Below are 18,466 nucleotides of genomic sequence, written 5' to 3'. Positions count from 1 at the left end.
TCACGAGGAGTGGGACACAATTCAGTGACTGAGCAAAAACAACAGATTCTATTCCATCCTGCTTAGTGCTGTGCCAAGCAGTTATCCACATAAGTCCTTGGACATCATTCAAAAGGGGGAAGGGGAGACGAATCATTGGACTAGCTGATGAATTGAACACAAGTGTTTTCCAGATATAAGAACCTAAAGATAGTTGTCAGACTAGCAGAAACAGGAGTCATTTATACTCTTGTTTTACCAGATTACAAGTAGGATCATTCTTTGACAAGTAAACTTTGATAGCCTTATCATTGGTGAGTATCTTTGGATCTTCCCATAAAGAGTAAAACAGCCACCAGTAAGTCAAGTGAGGTCCTTCAACTCCCTCATAACAAGCATATACCATGTCTAATGGAAAAGGGGTTAAGAAAAAATATTAGATCTCTGTAAGAGATCTTGTTCTCCTAATTGAGAATTAACAGTTGAGATTCTGAAATCAGTCCAGCTTTAACCCCAGATACAAGATTTAAAGCTAGGTACAGAAGATACATGTTAGTTTTTGATTCATGGGATCAGAGCTTGAGCAGAAAGGGACCTCTGAAGCTACCTAGTCCAATTTTTTTTATTTTACAGGCAAGGAAATTGAAGGCCAGAGAGCCAGGGTTGCACATGTAATAAGTGGTGAGGCTGGGATTTGAACCTAGACCCTCAGAGTCTTGATCCAGTTTTCCTCCTACTATACCTTAGAATAGTTCTTGATTCAGGAACAGCTTGGAAACCTGAACCAATGCTCTTAAAGGCCATATAATTTAAAACTTTAATAACTTTTTATAGAGATGATAGAAATCTTATTAAAGCAAACAAAGTTTAGTTTAGGATACTTAAATTGTGTAGTCATAACTAGTGTGTATAAAATACATTAGTTCAGTTTAGCTAACAATTTATTAAGTACCTACAGTGTTCTTAAACATTGATGGAATTATAAAAATTTAGCTCCCTGCCCTCACAGCTAGCAATTTTGAAGGGAATGTAACACATCCATACATGTACAAATGCGTTACAGATGTATTGTAGTTATGAAAGTTCTCTTGAGAGAACCATGGCATTTGAGATGCGCTTTTAAAAAGATACATGTAGGAGTTCCGCAGGTGAAGGACATAGATGCAGAAGACCCAGCCCTGTGTTTGTGTGTTCCATGGTAGAGTTTGGCTGTAGTGTTGAGGAATGGGGGAGAAATAATTTGAAATAAAGCCGGATTTGCCAGTTGAGAAATGGTCAAAGGATATATGAACAGGCAGTTTTCAGATGAAATCAAAACTATCCATAGGGGTTTGAAGACGTGCTCTAAGTCATGTTTGATTAGAGAAATACAAATTAAAACAACTCTGAGGTACTATCTCACCTATCAAGAGTGGCTAATGTGACAGTGTGTGTGCGTGTGCGCTCATGCGCCATTATGTCCCAAGGCAATTCATTCCACACGGCAGCTCTAGTTGTTAGAAATCTTTTTCCTGTCACATCAAGCCTAAAGTTAATTGCTTCTTTGTAACTTCTTCCCATTGCTTTTGGTTCTGCTCTCTGAGGCCAAAGCAGGAACAATAATGGTAGCCCTTGAAATACTTGATTTTTACATTTTATTTCATTTTCAAAATTTTATTATTTTTAACATCCATTTAAAAAAAATTTGAGTTCCAAATTCTCTCCCTTCCTGTAGCTTCTCCATCATCTATTGAGAAGGCAAACAATATAATATAAATTTTATTTGTGAGATCATACAGAACATGTTTCTGTATTGGTCACACTGCAGGGAAAAAAGCAAGAAAAATAAAGTGAAAAAACGAGATTTCAGTTTGTACTCCAAGCTTCATCAGTTTTCTCTCTGGAGGTAGGTAGCATTTTTCATCCTGAGTCTTTCAGAATTGTCTCAGGCCATTGTTTTGTTTTAAGCGGTGTAGCAAAGTCTTTCAGACTTGATCATCATTACAGGATTGCTGTTACTGTGTAGAATGTTCTCCTGGTTCTACTTACTTTACTTTGCATCAGTTCTTATGTCTTCTCAGGTTTCTCTGAAACCATCCCCTTTGTTATTTTTTTTTATAGCACGGTAATATTCCATTACATTCATATGCTACAATTTGTTCAGCCATTCTCCAGTTGATGGGCATCCCTTACTTTCCAGTTCTTGGCCACCACAAAAATAGCTGCTATAAATATTTTGTCTGAGTCCTTTTCCCTTTTCTTCAATGTCTTTGGAATACAGACTTAGAAGTGGTATTGCTGGATGAAAAGGTATGCACAATTTTGTAGGCCTTTGGACATAATTCCAAATTGTTCTCCCAAATGGTTGGACCAATTAACAACTCCACCAGCAGTTCATTAGTTTCCTTCTTTTCCCACATCCTCTCTAAGATTTGTCCTTTTCCTTTTCTGTCATGTTAGCCATTCTGATGGATATGAGAGTACTCCAGAGTAATTTTAATTTGCATTTCTCTAATCAAAAGTAATTTAGAGTATTTTTTCATTTGACTATAGATAGCTTTGATTTCTTCTTCTGAAAACTACCTGCTCATATCCTTTGATCATTTATCAATTGGTGAATAGCTCTTATTTTCATAAATTTGGCTCAGTTACCTATATATTTGGCACCTTTATCAGAGAAACTGGCTGTAAAAAATTTTCCCCCATTTTCTGCCTTTAAATAATTGAACATAGCTATTATGGTTGTCCCAGAGTTTTCTCCTTTTTGAGCTAAATATTCCCAGTGTCTTTGTGTATCTCCTTTGTGACATCAATTCAATCCCTCTACCATCCTGGTTGCCTTCTGGATGCTCTCTGGCTTATGATATTGTCCTAAATTATGGTGTCCAGAACTGAGTACAGCATTTCTGATGTGGACTGAGAGAAATGAAGATAATTGCTACCTTATTTCTGGGACCTAGAGCTCTTAATGCAGCCACTGCACATTCAAACTGAGCTTACTTACAGTCCATTCAGACTCCCAGATCTGATTACGACTTTCTGAATTCCAGCCGAAGACGTTAAAATTGGATACGTTAACCTCCAGTGCTTTAATCTGTTAAGGTTCTTTTGGATCTAGGCTCAGCTAAGTCGTGCAGTGGATAGAACACCTCCCCTGGAGGCAGTAGGACCTGAGTTCCAGTACAGCCTCAGATGCTTACTAGCTTTGTGACCATGGGCAAGTCACCGACCCCCATTTATCTTAAAAAAGAAAAAGAAAAAAAAAAGCCTTTTGGATCCAGACTCTACTGTATTTTCCAGTCTATATACCATTTCCAGATCTTATAAGCATGCCATTTGTGCCTTCACTTAAAGTCACCAATAAAATGTTAAACTGAGTGGAGCCAAGTACAGATCCCAAGACCTGGATCAGTTTACTGGAGATCTTCCAGATCTACATATTCTCACTAATGCCTACTTTTGGGGTCTACCATGCAGTCAATTCTGAATGTGTCTTGAACTCACCTATTGTCTGTCCTAGTTCTCTACAAGAATAATATGAGATATTTTATCAAATCCTTTGCTGACAAGGTTCATATTTGTACATCCATGCACACACTCATAGACATTCAAGATTCATTGAAACACACACTAATAGCTACTTTCTTTCCCTTTTTCCTTCATTTTCTCAGAAGGGCAAATTGGTAGCCAAGGGAATGAATGTTAAAGAACAATGATGTTCTGAATGTTAAGATTCCTTCCCCTTCCCCCCCAAAAAAAGACCAAGGAAGCTACTTACAAATGAATAGGACCCACGGCACTTAGAAGTGAATACTAGAGCATACACAAATACTAGTGGGAAAATATTTGGAGTCCTAGATTTCTGCCCTAGTGAGTTTGCGTATCTGAAAGGAAAATGGAAAAATATGCATTGTTGGCCTCTTTGACCACTAGAGGGCGTACTTTTGTTAAAATCAAATGCTAATTGAATTTACACAGTGTATTAGAAAGCTGTTTGGATAAGCTTTTCATGATATATGAGAAAAGTTTCTAGAGAAGTTGGAAGTGAAATTGAGCTACCTTTTAGCTTATCAGTGAGAGAGCATTCATTAATCTGCTATACACCAGGCGTTGTATAAGGCAGCACAAAAAGACCTGACTTTCAAGGACCTTTCTGTTGAAGGGAACAACATGTAAAGCAACAACTTTATACAAAATCTGTACAAAAAATAATTACACTTAGAGTGGGTGCTAATAACTGGGAAGTCAACCTAGGCCTTCCCTGGGAGGGGCAGTGTATGAGCTTGACCTTGAAGGAAGGTGAAGATTAGGAGGAAGGGGATTCCGGGCATAGGAGACTTCAGTATTTGTAAAAGGAAGGAATGTGAGGTGGGGGCAGCTAGTGTGTCTGGTCTGCACAAAGCCTTTGTGGAGGATAGAATGGAGAGGCAGGAGACTTGAAGGTAGGATTTCAATTGAAAACCTAGCAAATCACCTAGAATTTATTGTGTTAACTGTGTGCCAGTCATTGGGATACAAAGAAAGGTGAAAACACTAACACAATCCCTGCCCTCAAGAAATTTACATGATGAGAAGGGGAGGGACAGTTTATTTTTGAAGAGGGCTTTCCTTTTTTTAAGAAATTTATTATTTTTCAAATAACAAGTATTTTTTGTTAGCCTTTTTCTTCTCCTAACTTCCTATCTGAGCAAATAAATTCTGAAAAACATCTAAATATACGTTTTTGCATTGGACATGTCCAAAAAAATGCATGTCCCTTCATTCCAAGTTGACCACCTCTATTAATAGGTGAGTCGTGTATTTCATGAATTTGTGATTTATCACTTTACTGGCATTCCAGAGTCTTTCTCTCAAAGGTATTTTTCCCCTATAATGCCGTTATCATTGTATGCGTTGTTTCAGTTCTGCTCTTTGTCTGTCATCAGTGCATAAAAGTCTTCTAGTTTTCTTTGTGAAATTATCCACTTAATTGTATCTTTTGACACAGTAATATTCCATCACATTTTTATACCACAATTTCTTTAGCCATTCTCCAGTAGAACAGCATTAGTTTCCAATTTTTGCCTACCACGTAAAGAATTGCTTTACGCATATGGATCCTTCTCTGTAAAAGAAAAAATTTGGGGGGATATAGGTCTAGTAGTGATATGTTAGCTGGGTCAAAAAGCATAATCAGCATGGTAATTTTCTGGGCATAGTGCAACTTTCTTTCCAGAGTAGCTAGGTGAAATCATAACTCCACCAACAGTGGACTTACTTTGAGGAGACAACATATTACTAAATAGGTATATATATGATACACTTAGTTTAGAAGCAAGGTGACCCTTGGTTCAGGTGAGAGGTGCTATAGGCTTGAATTAGGGTTGGTGGCTTCTGTAGCAGAGAAAAGGGAAGAGTGGCAAGAGATGGGAATGTAGAGTTTAGGAGATTTGGCAACTGGCTGGAATGTGGATGGTGGGGTAGGGTGAAGAGCTGAGGATAACTGAGGTTGGAAACTAGGTGACAAGAAGGATTTTGGTGCTTTTTAATTAGGAATTAGGGAATTTGGGGAGAAGGGACAGTGTGTGTAGTGGTGGTGATGGTGGTGGTATAGATGATAAGTTTTGTTTGAGATACTTGTGGGACTTGCTGTTGGAAATGTTCAATAGGCAGTTGGTGATGTGGAACTGGAACTCAGAAGAAACATCAGAACTAGATGTTTAGATGCAGAGAGGTGACAGTTGAACTGATGGGAGTTGGCGAGATCACCAAAAAGAGGGAGTAGAGAGGAGGAGCCAGTGTAGAGCCTTGGGGCCCAATTACTGAGGGAGGGACAGGAGGGGTCAGGACTGAAAAATGGGCTGAGAGACGGAGAACCAGTAGAGAACAGAGGAGGAGGACATAGAGAAGACCATCAGTTGCTACAGAGAGGTCAAGAAAGGATGAGGACTGAGAAGAAGCCAATGAATTTGACAATTAAGAGATTATTGGTAACCTTGGAAAAAAGTTTGTTGAGTGAGATGGGAAGCCAGATTTCAGGGGATTGAGTAGTGAGAGGAGAAGTGAAGATGAGAAGTGAAGGATGACTTTCCCCAGAAGTTTCAGAAAGTGAGAAGAGGTGTAGGTGAATGAATACCTTAAGGGAAAGTTAATAAGGTGCCCAAGTGAGTTATTGTCTATAAAATTTCTCTCCCTTAGTCATTAGTCATAGGGCCAAAGAAAGGGTGCTTGTTTTTAATGGTTGAGAGAGGGCAGCAAGGAAGAGAAGTAGCTAGGGAGATATCAGTGAAATAAAGGCTACACCTGTTACTTTGACAAGTAGGTCAGAAATGGGAAAGGAAAACATTGTTCAGTAGCACTTCTAAAATTACCGTTGTACTTTAAAATTTTGTTTTAATTGTACTAGAAACTGATACTCTTTTGTGTTTAGTTTTCAGATTCAAGTTATGGACAAAAACTCATTCGGATTGTGTATTTCTCAGCTAGACTACATAAGTATTAACAATGGATAAATGCAAGCATGTTGGGCGGCTTCGGCTTGCTCAGGATCATTCCATCCTCAATCCTCAAAAATGGCATTGTGTGGATTGTAATACTACAGATTCAGTGTGGGCTTGCCTTAGCTGTTCTCATGTGGCATGTGGAAGATACATTGAAGAACACGCACTCAAGCACTTTCAGGACAGTAACCATCCAGTAGCATTGGAGGTGAATGAGTTGTATGTTTTCTGTTATCTTTGTGATGACTATGTTCTTAATGATAATGCAACTGGCGACTTGAAATTATTGCGGAGTACACTGAGTGCAATCAAAAGTCAGAATTATCACTGTACTACTCGGAGTGGAAGGATTTTACGCTCTATGGGTACCAGTGATGACTCTTACCCTTCACATGGTGGTGCCCAGGCTCTCCTTCGAAATGAAGATCAAATGTTCACTGCTCTTTGGCATAGGAGGCGGATGCTAATGGGCAAAGTATTTAGATCTTGGTTTGAACAAACTCCCATTGGAAAAAGGAGATTAGAAGAAGAAAGACTTCAGGAAGAAGCAGAAGCGAAGAGAGAAGAAGCAAGGAGAAGACGACAGGAACTGAAGCGTCAGTTTAAGGCAGAAATGGAGAGAATGCCTCCAAGGAAAAGTTCACGTTTGCAAGGCCTTGCCAGGTCTAGCATTATGGAAATGCTCCCTATAAAGAAACTTGCTCAGAGCCTGGCATCACCAGTGACTGGTAAAAAAGCATCTACCTCACATGAAATAAGATTAAAAAAAGTGAGTGATTCCCCCATCAAACGAAGACCAACAGTGACTCCTGGGGTAACAGGATTGAGGAATTTGGGTAATACCTGCTATATGAATTCTATTTTGCAGGTATTAAGTCATTTACTTATCTTTCGGCAATGTTTTTTAAAATTGGATCTGAACCAAACTCAAGAATTGCTGGCTACAGCTGCTAGTGGGAAGACCAGATCTTCTTGTAAACACCCACCAGTCACAGATTCCATGTTTCACATAAAAGAAAATCAAGACAAATATAAAGGCTGTCCTGGGTTAAGACGCTCAAGTCTGTCTTCAGGTTTAAGTGGTGGGGCATCTAAAAGCCGGAGCATGGAACTTATTCAGCCCAGGGAGCCAAGTTCCAGATACATCTCTCTTTGTCATGAACTGCATACTCTTTTCCAAGTTATGTGGTCTGGAAAATGGGCATTGGTGTCCCCATTTGCCATGTTACACTCAGTGTGGAGGCTAATACCAGCATTTCGTGGTTATGCCCAGCAGGATGCTCAGGAATTCCTCTGTGAACTTTTGGATAAAGTACAGCATGAACTAGAGACTACGGGTACCAGGTATCCAGCTCTCATCCCCAGTTCTCAAAAGAAACTTATCAAACAGGTTTTGAATGTGGTGAATACCATCTTTCATGGACAACTTCTTAGTCAGGTACGAGTTGTTTTTGTTGTGTTGTTTTCAGTTTTCAGTTTGGGTAATGTTTTGGGAAGCATTATTAAATATGCCACCCTAGATGAAAAACTCTGAATCCTTACTCTGTAGAATTATTAAGTAAAGATTTTAGTTCAAAAAGACTGCTTTAAAATGTGTTCAGAGGAATTGGCTAAAATGAATATGGAACTTATTTCTGTCATTAGAAATGTCAACTTCAGTATGCTCTGTTTTTGGTGATTATTTCCCTCCTTTTCCTGAAGTATTTCCAAAGTTCATAATAGGTTTTAGCACAAATGAGGATAAAACAAGGGGATGGTATGGTACTTAAGCTTTTGCTTTAAAAACGATAACAACAAAAAAACCGTGAGTGGGAACTGGACTGAAAGTTAGGGCCAGAGAACAGAATTCTGAAGGAAGAGTAGTAGGGTATTAACAGTCTTAAAAATGGGAAACATTTGGAACTTGAGGTTGCTGTGAAGATGATTATGAGGTAGAATTTTGGGTGTTTGGGGGGACTAGTAAAATTGATAAAAGGTCACAGAATTAAGTCCACTGAAATGTGGGCTCCTTTTGAAGACAGGGACTATTTTTGCCTTTCTTTGTATCCCTAGCACTTAACACAATGCCTGGCACATAATAAGCTCTTAATAAATGCTTATTACCTTGACAAAATTCAGCTAGTCACACTAAATATTAATGCAAAAAAAAAGGTCTTGGTGATCTTGGCCACTGCCTCAGTCAGTTAAATCCCCATTTTTAGGCCTGGATTAGGTGGGCTTTAAGGTCCTCTTCTGTCTTCTGTAATGCTTTGAGAATGTAGAGAACTGTTGGTCTGCAGACTTGAAAATGTTTGTCGTACCTGTTTGCTCTTGCTATGTCCCCAGAAGTATTACTCTGTTGTTCTGTGTCGGGGGGAAGGAGTAGGGGCAGAGCTTCAGTCCTTTTTCATAACTACGATCTCCGGTAGCATTTGGACTTGGTGGAGAAATAAGGGTGGTTCTTCATTTTCTCGAAATAAGCTTATTTTTTCCAGTTGTTAAAAACATTTTTATTTAAAGTCTTGAGTTCCAAATTCTGTCCCCCCTTCTCCACTCTAGTCCCCTGAAATTGTAAGCAATCACATGTAGATTATACAAGTGCAGTTATGGAAAACATTTCCATATTAGTCATTTTGTACAAGAAGACGAGTAAAAGAAAAAAATGGAAGTGAATCAGATGAAAAAATTAAAGCTGTCAGTAGTCATATGAAAAATGTTCTAAATCACTATGGATTAGAGTAATGCAAATTAAAACAACTCTAAGGTACCACCTCATACCTGTCCTATTGACTATTATGACAAAAAAGGAAAAGTAAATATTGGAGATGGGGGAAAATTGGAATATTAATGCATTTTTGGTAGAGTTGTGAACTGATCCAACCATTCTGAAAAGCAATTTGGAACTATGCCCAAAGGGCAATCAAACTGTGCATGCCCTTTGATCCAGCAGTACCACTTCTAGGCCTGTATCCTGAAGAGATCATGAAAAAGGAAAAAGGACTCACCTGTGCAAAAATATTTATAGTAGCTTTTTTTGTGGTGGCAAAGAATTGGAAGTTGAGAAGAGATACCCATCAGTTGAGTAATTGCTGAGCAAGCTATGATATACAAATGTAATGAAATACTGTTGTGCCATAAGAAATAATGAGCATATGGATTTCAAAAAAACCTGGACTTACATGAACTGATGCTGAGGGAAGTGAGCCAGGAGAACATTGTACACAGTAACAGCAACATTTTACAATGATCAGCTATGACTGAATTAGCTCTTTTCAGCAATACAGTGAGCTAAGACAACTCTCAAAAGATTCATGATGGAAAATGATATCCACATCCAGAGATGGGACTATGGAGCCTGAATATACAAGGAAGCAATACATTTTTCTCTTTTTTCTTTCTTGTGGTTTTTGTCTTTTGTTCTGATTCTTCTTTCACAACATGACTGAAGTGGAAATATGTTTTAAAAAAAAGAAAGTGAAAAATAGCAGCCTTCAGTCTGTATTGAATCAATATCAGTCCTTTCTCTGGAGATAAATAGTGTGCCTCACCATTAGTCCTTTGGTTTTGTCTTGGATCATTGTATTATTGAGAATAGCTAAGTCGTTCACAGTTCTTCATTAAACAACATTGTTGTTACTATGTAAAACATTCTTCTGTTTCTGTTCACTTCACTCAGCATCAGATTATGTAAGTCTTTCCAGGTTTTTCTGAAGTCATCCTGCTTGTCATTTCTTATACCACAATAATATTCCATTACAATCATATACCACAGCTGGTTTAGCCATTCCTCAATTGATGGGCATCCCTTTGATTTCCAGTTCTTAGTCACCACAAAAAGAACTGCTATAAATATTTTTGTATAAATAAGTCCTTTTCCCTTTTTTTGGATGTCTGTGGGATACAGATTTAGCAGTGGTATTGCAGGCTAAATGGATATGCACAGTTTTATAGCCTTTTGAGCATAGTTCCAAATTGCTCTCCAGAATGGTTGGATCAGTTCACAACTACACCAACAATGCATTAGTATCCCATTTTTCCCACATGCCTCCAACATCTAACATTTTCCTTTTTTGTCATATAGGTGTGAGGTAGTACTTCAGAGTGGTTTTTATTTGCATTTCTCTGATCAGTAGTGATTTAGAGCATTTTTCATATGATTATAGATAGACTTTGATTTCTTTGTCTGAAAACTGCTTGTTCATATCCTTTGACCTTTTATCAGTTGAGGAATTACTTGTATTTTTATAAATATGCCTCAGTTCTCTCCATATATTTGAGAAATGAGATCTTTATCAGAGGTACTTTTTGCAAAATTTTTCCCCCAGTTTTCTGCTTTCCTTATATTTTGGTTGCATTGGTTTTCTTCATGCAAAAGCCTTTTAATTTTATTTTTAAAATTAATTTATTTTTAGTTTTCAACATTCATTTCCACAAGATTTTGAGTTGCAAATTTTCTCCCCATCCCTCCCCTCCCCCCATCCATTCAGATTACACCTTCCCCCAATCTGCCCTCCCTTCTATCACATCCCTCCTTTCCCTTATCCTCATCTTCTCCCTTTTCTTCTAGGGCAAGATAGATTTCTATACCCCATTACCTGCATTTCTTATTTCCCAGTTGCATGCAAAAACAATTCTCAACATTTGTTCCTAAAACTTTGAGTTCCAACTCCTCTCTCTTCCTCCCTCCCCACCTATCCACACTAAGAAGGCAAACAATTCAATATAGGCTATATATGTGTAGTTATGCAAAAGACTTCCATAATAGTCATTTTTGTGAAATACTATATTTCCCTCCATCCTATCCTGCCCACCATTTATTCTATTCTCTCTTTTGACCTTGTTCCTCCCCAAAAGTGTTTACTTCTAATTACCCCCTCCTCCCATTTGCCCTCCCTTCTATCATTTCTCCCATACCCCACTTATCCCCTTTTCCCCTACTTTCCTATAGTGTAAGATAGATTTTCATACCAAATTGAGTGTGCATGTTATTCCCTCCTTAAGCCAAATGTGATATAAGCTTCACTTTTTCCCTCTCACCTGCTCCCTTTTCCCCTCCATTGGAAAAGCTTTTTTTTGCCTCTTTTATGAGAGGTAATTTGCCCCATTCCCTTTCTCCCTTCTCCCAATATATTCCTCTCTCACCCCTTAATTTTATTTTTTTAGATATCATCCCTTCCTATTCAACTCAACCTGTGCCCTCTGTCTATATGTGTGTGTGTGTGTGTGTGTGTGTGTGTATGTGTGTGTATAATCCCTCCAGCTACCCAAATACTGAGAAAAGTTTCAAGAGTTACAAATATTATCTTTCCATGTAGGAAAGGTAAACAGTTCAACTTTAGTAAGTCCCTTATGACTTCTCTTTGCTGTTCACCTTTTCATGCTTCTCTTGATTCTTGTGTTTGAAAGTCAAATTTTCTATTCAGCTCTGGTCTTTTCATCAAGAATGCTTGAAAGTCTTCTATTTCATCGAATGACCATTTTTTTCCCCTGAAGTATTATACTCAGTTTTGCTGGGTAGGTGATTCTTGGTTTTAATCCTAGTTCCTTTGACTTCTGGAATATCATGTTCCAAGCCCTTTGATCCCTTAATGTAGAAGCTGCCAGATCTTGTGTTATCCTGATTGTAGTTCCACAATACTTGAATTGTTTCTTTCTGGCTGCTTGCAATATTTTCTCCTTGACCTGGGAACTCTGAAATTTGGCTACAATATTCCTAGGAGTTGTTCTTTGTGGATCTCTTTCAGGAGGTGATCTGTGGATTCCTTGAATACTTATTTTGCCCTCTGGTTCCAGAATCTCAGGGCAGTTTTCCTTGATAATTTCATGAAAGATGATATCTAAGCTCTTTTTTTGATCATGGCTTTCAAGTAGTCCCATAATTTTTAAATTGTCTCTCCTGGACCTATTTTCCAGGTCATTTGTTTTTCCAATGAGATACTTCACATTGTCTTCAATTTTTTCATTCTTTTCGTTTTGTTTTGTAATTTCTTGGTTTCTCATAAAGTCATTAGCTTTCATCTGCTCCATTCTAATTTTTAAAGAGCTATTTTCTTCAGTGAGTTTTTGAACTTCCTTTTCCATTTGGCTAATTCTGCTTTTTAAAGCATTCTTCTACTCATTTGGCTTTTTAGACCTCTTTTGCCATTTGGGTTAGTCTATTTTTAAAGGTGTTATTTTCTTCAGCATTTTTTTTGGGTCTCCTTTAGCAAGCTGTTGACTCACTTTTCATGATTTTCTTGCTGTCATTTCTCTTCCCAATTTTTCCTCCACCTCTCTTACTTGATTTTCAAAATCCTTTTTGAGCTCTTCCATGGCCTGAGATCATTGCATATTTATTTTGGAGGTTTTGGATGCAGAAGCCTTGATTTTGGTGTCTTCTTCTGATGGTATCCTTTGTTGTTCTTCATCTGAAAGGATGGAAGAAAATATTTGTTCATCAAGAAAGTAACCTTATTTTTTTCTTTTTTGGGGGCATTTTTCCAGCCTGTTACTTGACTTTTGAGTCCTTTGTCAAGAGGAGGGTATACTCTGGGGACCTGTAAGTTCTCAGTTCCTCCAAGGTGGCACAATAAAGGGAGAGGAGTCTGCAGAAGCCTGCACTGTGATCTGGGAGCAACTGCAAGCTTTTCTGCTCAGGATCTGTGAGTAGAATTGTCTCTCCAGAGCCTCCATCAGCCAGCGTTCCTCCACCAGCCAGCATTCCTCCACCAGCCAGCATTCCTCCTCACCCCAGGAGTGAGACCCAGATCAACTACTCCATTCCCCCAGGATCTTTAGGCTGAGGGTGCCTAAAATGGATATTCCTGATCATTGCTGCCCTGGGGCAGGGGCAGACTGTGTTCCCTTCTCACCCAGGTGAAAGAACTTTCTTACTGACCTTTGAAGCTGTCTTTGGCATTTGTGGGTTGAGGAATCTTAGAACTGCAGCTTCTACCACACCCTGAAGCCTGCTCTGGTCCTATTCCTGCCATGCCCTGTGGCCAAGGCTGCACTTCGCTCTGTCCCAAGCCCAGTGTAATAGACCTTTTCTGTCCACCTTCCAGGCTGTCTTGGGCTGGAAATCTCTTTCAGTATGTTGTTTTGTGACTTCTGCTGCTCTAGAACTTTTTTAGAGTCATTTTAAGGAGTATTTTATGGGCTTTGGTGGGGAGCTAAAGCAGATTGTCTTTCTACTCCACCATCTTGGCTCTGCCCCCTTTTAAATTTTATATAATCAAAATTACCTGTTTTATATTTGTAATGCTCTCTACGTCTTCTTTGGTTCTAAATTCTTCCTTGTCTACAAATTTTACATAAACTATTCTATGCTCTCTTAACTTGCTTATCGTATCACTCTTTATGTATAAATCACATACCCATTTTGACCTTATCTTGGTATATGTGTGAGATATTGATCTATACCTAGTTACTGCCATACTGTTTTCCAGTTTCCCCAGCAGTTTTTATCAGGTGAGTTTTTCTTCTAAAAACTTGGATCTTTGGGTTTATCATATATAGATTACTATGGTCATTTACTGTAATGTAATTTGTACCTAATATTTTCCACTGACCACTACGCTCTTTCTTAGCCAGTACCAGATTGTTTTGATAATTACCAAATAAGCTTTTTTCCCCTTTTTTGTCTGTTTATTTAGTATTTTTCCCCCAGTTGCATGTAAAAACATTTTGAACATTCATTTTTAAAACTTTGAGTTCCAAATTCTCTCCTTTCCTCCCTCCCCACTCCCTTCATTGAGAAGGCAAGCGATTTGATATATACACATGTAGTCAGTAAGCTTGTTTTTCAGCTGCTTTAATGATGTACTCAAACTTTAGTTTTGTTTTTGTTCTCTCCTTTTCCCCCACAAGCTTCCCCTCGTTAGTGTTCAGTCTTCATGGTAATTATGTCACTATGTTTTTCTGGCATTTTTCTTTGAAATTACTTTTACAGATTCCATATGTAATTAATTTAGAGCATAGTATACCTGTGAGTTTTAGTAATCACAGCCTTCCTTTTATAGAAGTATGTAGTGCCAAAGTTTTAGTTACATAGTAAGTGTTCTTTGACACTAATACTGCCATCTTGTTCTTGCTGGCAGCCTGTGCCTTTTATTGTGGCTAGTTTTACAATCAGATTTCATTCCATTTTATAAGTGAACTTCAGGGAAATTGTTTCTCCATCCATAAAGATGTCCTCTGACAGACCAGATGGCCCGGTGGATTGAAAGCATGCCTCAAGGTTGGAAAGACATGGGTTTGAGTTCTGCAAAGTCACCCTGGGCTAATCATGTCGAATTTCACTGCTTTAGGTCAGTTATGTCAAACTGAAATAGAAAAAGACCCATTAATTTGTACAAAAGGATCCCAGGTCTGCAGTATTGACTCAATTTTAAAATGTGATATTATCTATGGTTTTTTGTGTTTTTATTTTATTAAGTATTTTCCAATTATATTTTATAATTTTTTATATTTATTTACAATAAATTATATATTCAAGTTCTTGCATACAGGAAGCATATGGAGCCCTCACTTCTCCTGGCATGGACAATAATATTAAAGAGAAAAGGAGGGGGATTATAGACCTTTTCCTCTCCCCTCAGAATTGCCATAATGAGAGGGAAAAAATGAGAACAAAAGCCAGAGAATCTAAACTTTTCCTCCTTTCCTTCCCAAATTTTGAAAGGATCAGCTCTCAACAGTCTGCTCCATGTGGTAGGTGATCTTCTCCTGATATAGGGAGTGGAGATGAACCATGCTTGAAGAAGCCCCAGAAACATCCCAGCCACAACATGGTTGCTTTTACCCCCAGAAACCTGCAGTCACAGGTTTCTCCCTTTGAGGGGCGGGGCCACAGCATGGCTACCTCTTGAACAATCAGCAGTTCTTGATCATGAATCAGGGTCATCTGTAGTATAGTAGCTATTAGCTCTTGAATGAAACCTGTCCTTGGATTTAGTTTGATACCAATTTTTTTCTCTTTTCCTCCATACATTCACCTGCCAAAGTCTGCCCCTCTTAAAGAGCCTTTTCTTGGGAATGATTCAAAATCCTTGCCCCTCAGAGTCCTCTAGAGGGACTGCTCCCTCTTTTCCCCTTTCCCTAGTGACTCAGAATTACCACCAAGTAGGCTAAAGTGGGGTCCCCTGTCCTCCTAGTAATATGTACCCACCATAATTGCATGTCAACAGTTTCACCTCCCCCCATCCTATTAGAAAGCAAAGTACCTCCCAACAACGTTACCTCTTGGGAAAGGAGTTGTCTACTCATGCCAGAGAAAAGTAAGCCTTACAGTTGAGGGAGGCCTGAGGTACTTGTTCAGAGTACATAGAGTTCTCTGAAGGGGCCTGGGTGGTGCTGAAAGGCCCCCCTAGTGTACTCACACTCCATTTCTCTATACACTTTCACTAGCACTCCTAAGAACTGGTCATCAGTTGCTTTCCTAACCCCATGTTTCTGGAGCCTTGCAAGGTGACAGTCTCTGTGATTCTTCCCCCTCCCTCCCATTCACAGAGCACCTATTCACACTGACAGCAGGATTTTTCTACCTTCATACTCAGATTTCACCAGTTGATCAGACCATACCTATATGGTTGAGTATTGGGCAAAAGCTAAGATCTGACACCATTTGGGTGGAACTCTACCAAAAATAAAGGGTCTAATTGACCCTAAGACAAGTTGGGCATTGGGTATGACAGGCAATGGAGGGGAGTTGAATCTATCAGATGTATTTCCTTTAGGAATTTCATCCCTTTCCTTATAGATTCCCATTGACTGGTATTGGAACTCATCTCTGTGAGGCCAGGTGTGAATGCATAACTCACTATATCTCAGTAACATATAACAAATATATGACAATAATTCATTAATAGAATTTGTATAATTTATAATTGTTATTTATATATTAATATTGCTCATATATGTAATATAATGACATAACTTATGTTGTACTTTATGGTTTGCAAAGTACATTCTCACAACAATCCCGGGAGGTAGCACTCTTACAGTCCCCATGTTACAGATGAACTTCTTAAGCAGTCACAGTTAAAGTGACTTGCCTAGGGTCACACAGCTACTAAATGAGGTATGGGTGGGGGAGAGGATATGTATTCAGATCTTCCTGACTCCAGAGCTCTATCTCACTGCTCAGTCTTGCTCCCCCCAAAAAAGGGACAAGGAGGTGCTAATAAATTTAACTGGCTTTGTATAAGTACATCCTCAGAGAGCTCCCCCATCAGTCCATATAAGTCAGCTGCAGAAGCTGCTCATTCTTGATTCTGTTTGACTAGGCCCTCCAGAGTCCTTGCCATAGTAACTCATTGGTTTTCTTTGAAATTCTCTTGCACCCACCCTCATACCTTGGTGGAGAAGGTTTGTTCTCTCAGCACCTGCAGTCACCTTTTTCCAGCAGCAGTAAGTGAGAGGATGAGCCTGGATCTTTCTTAATCAGGTGAGAGTTGCAGATCTCTATACCAGGGTCTCTTTTCCTTCTTTCTCGTGGTTCTGAAACTGGCAGCAGCTGGGATCTCTGGGTCAGAGACCATGGGTGGACTCCTGGCCGGAGCCTATTACCACCATCAAGAAAAAGAGCTTCACTTTTGAAGCCACTAGTTCTGTTAGCTCCCTTTAGCTTTCCTTACATGGTCCCTGAGAATTAAGAAAGCTAGCTGCTCATAATATGGCCCAGTTTACTTTGAGTCTGCTATGTTGACAGACCAGCTTATATAGAATCATCAACAACCAGGGAATCCCATATTGGGCACTTTTTTTACCTTCTGAGCAGCTGCAGCAGCTGACACCTTTGGCTTGAGTTGGGAGTGTGCTTTTTTGTCACATATTGGATCAAGAGGGCTCTTGCCCCTGTGTACAAATTCAGCGTTCCACCATCCAAACACCGCCATCCTTTATTTGTGGCACTCTTTCTCTAGCTCACCCATGAGCTGTGAGGCCATCTCATCTCATCCCCACCTGCCATAGCTACACCAGTGTCTGAGATGGCCCTGAAGTGAGCACTGGGTTCAGGTTTGATGTTGGGATGAAAACAGGCACTTGAGAGTTATCGAATAGATAACAGAAGGAGGTTTATTTTACCTTAACTCATCAAAGATGTACAGGAATGATACAGACAAGTAGCTTTATATTCTCTCCTTGTTTCCATATGGAGATGCATTGGGTCATTAGAGTAGGATACAAATCCACCAAATTAGAGGGAGTCAGACCCAGACTCCACATGCTTGGGACTTCATATATCCTTAGGTGACCAGGGGGAGCTGGAGCTGATCATGCTCTAAGGATAGCTTTGTCTCCTTTTAGGATTTATGTAATGTAGGATTTCTACATCTGGACTCTGATAGGTCAGAATCTGTTGTAATAATTTCAAGGGAGAACTAGAAATTATGTCATTGTACCATTCAAGTAAATACCAGTACCACAAAATATTAGTAGTAATAAAATGTTTACAGCTTGGATCACCAGTTTGCATCTGCTAGTGTTGTAAAGTCATCCTTGTGCAGTTAAGCATCACTGGGAAAAAAAGAGTACTTCTCTAGGACTCAGAAATCAAAATCACAGTAGAGTAAATGCTATCAAGTACTCTCTGGATGGGGAGGGGGCCCCTGTCTGGGGAAGGGGTGGGATATGGAGTATGAGAATTGAGGAGAGCAGAAATCCCAGCCCCCACTGTTGGGGAAACAGGCGAAGAAGGCAGCCATTATTTTAGCTGATTTTAAATGAGTTTGGTAGAAGGGGAAAAGTGAACCACAAGCTTATAACATGTTCTTTCAAGGTCACATGTTTTTTTGTTTGTTTCCTTGGGACTTTGCTAAAAACCAGGATGAATTGTAATCTACATAAAAATTCTTACTTCCTAGCTTCCAGTGTGTATATTTCCATTGTAGATGTAAGAAAGACATAAATAATCTCTCTCACTTTGCTGTTCTGACTCCCTGGGCTCAGAAGAGCTTTCTGCCCTTCTTTGGGAGGCATGTTTGCTTCTGTCTGCCTGAACCACCATACTGATAGTGGATTTAGGGTTGCAACTGTGAAGTTTTCTTCACTCACTTCCTGGTTCAAAG

General features: G+C 39.2%; 1 protein-coding gene across 2 annotated transcripts in view; it reads left to right on the top strand.

Annotated features, from left to right (window-relative positions):
- Positions 1-18,466, top strand: part of USP44 (ubiquitin specific peptidase 44) — a 45,699-nt gene that overhangs the window by 9,881 nt on the left and 17,352 nt on the right. The window contains exons 1-2 of one of the 2 annotated variants that reach the window (XM_072655616.1): positions 5,660-5,927; positions 6,368-7,875. In XM_072655616.1, coding sequence (XP_072511717.1) covers positions 6,442-7,875 — 1,434 coding nt within the window. In that variant the 5' untranslated portion in view covers positions 5,660-5,927; positions 6,368-6,441. Of the gene's footprint in view, positions 1-5,659; positions 5,928-6,367; positions 7,876-18,466 lie in introns of those variants that run through there. The other variant, XM_072655615.1, reaches the window with a different exon arrangement.

The sequence above is a fragment of the Notamacropus eugenii genome, chromosome 3 (genome assembly GCF_028372415.1).
Source record: "Notamacropus eugenii isolate mMacEug1 chromosome 3, mMacEug1.pri_v2, whole genome shotgun sequence".
Taxonomy (NCBI): Eukaryota; Metazoa; Chordata; class Mammalia; order Diprotodontia; family Macropodidae; genus Notamacropus; species Notamacropus eugenii.
The sequence above is the reverse complement of the archived record's forward strand: the minus strand, read 5'-3'. Positions and strand labels throughout refer to the sequence as shown.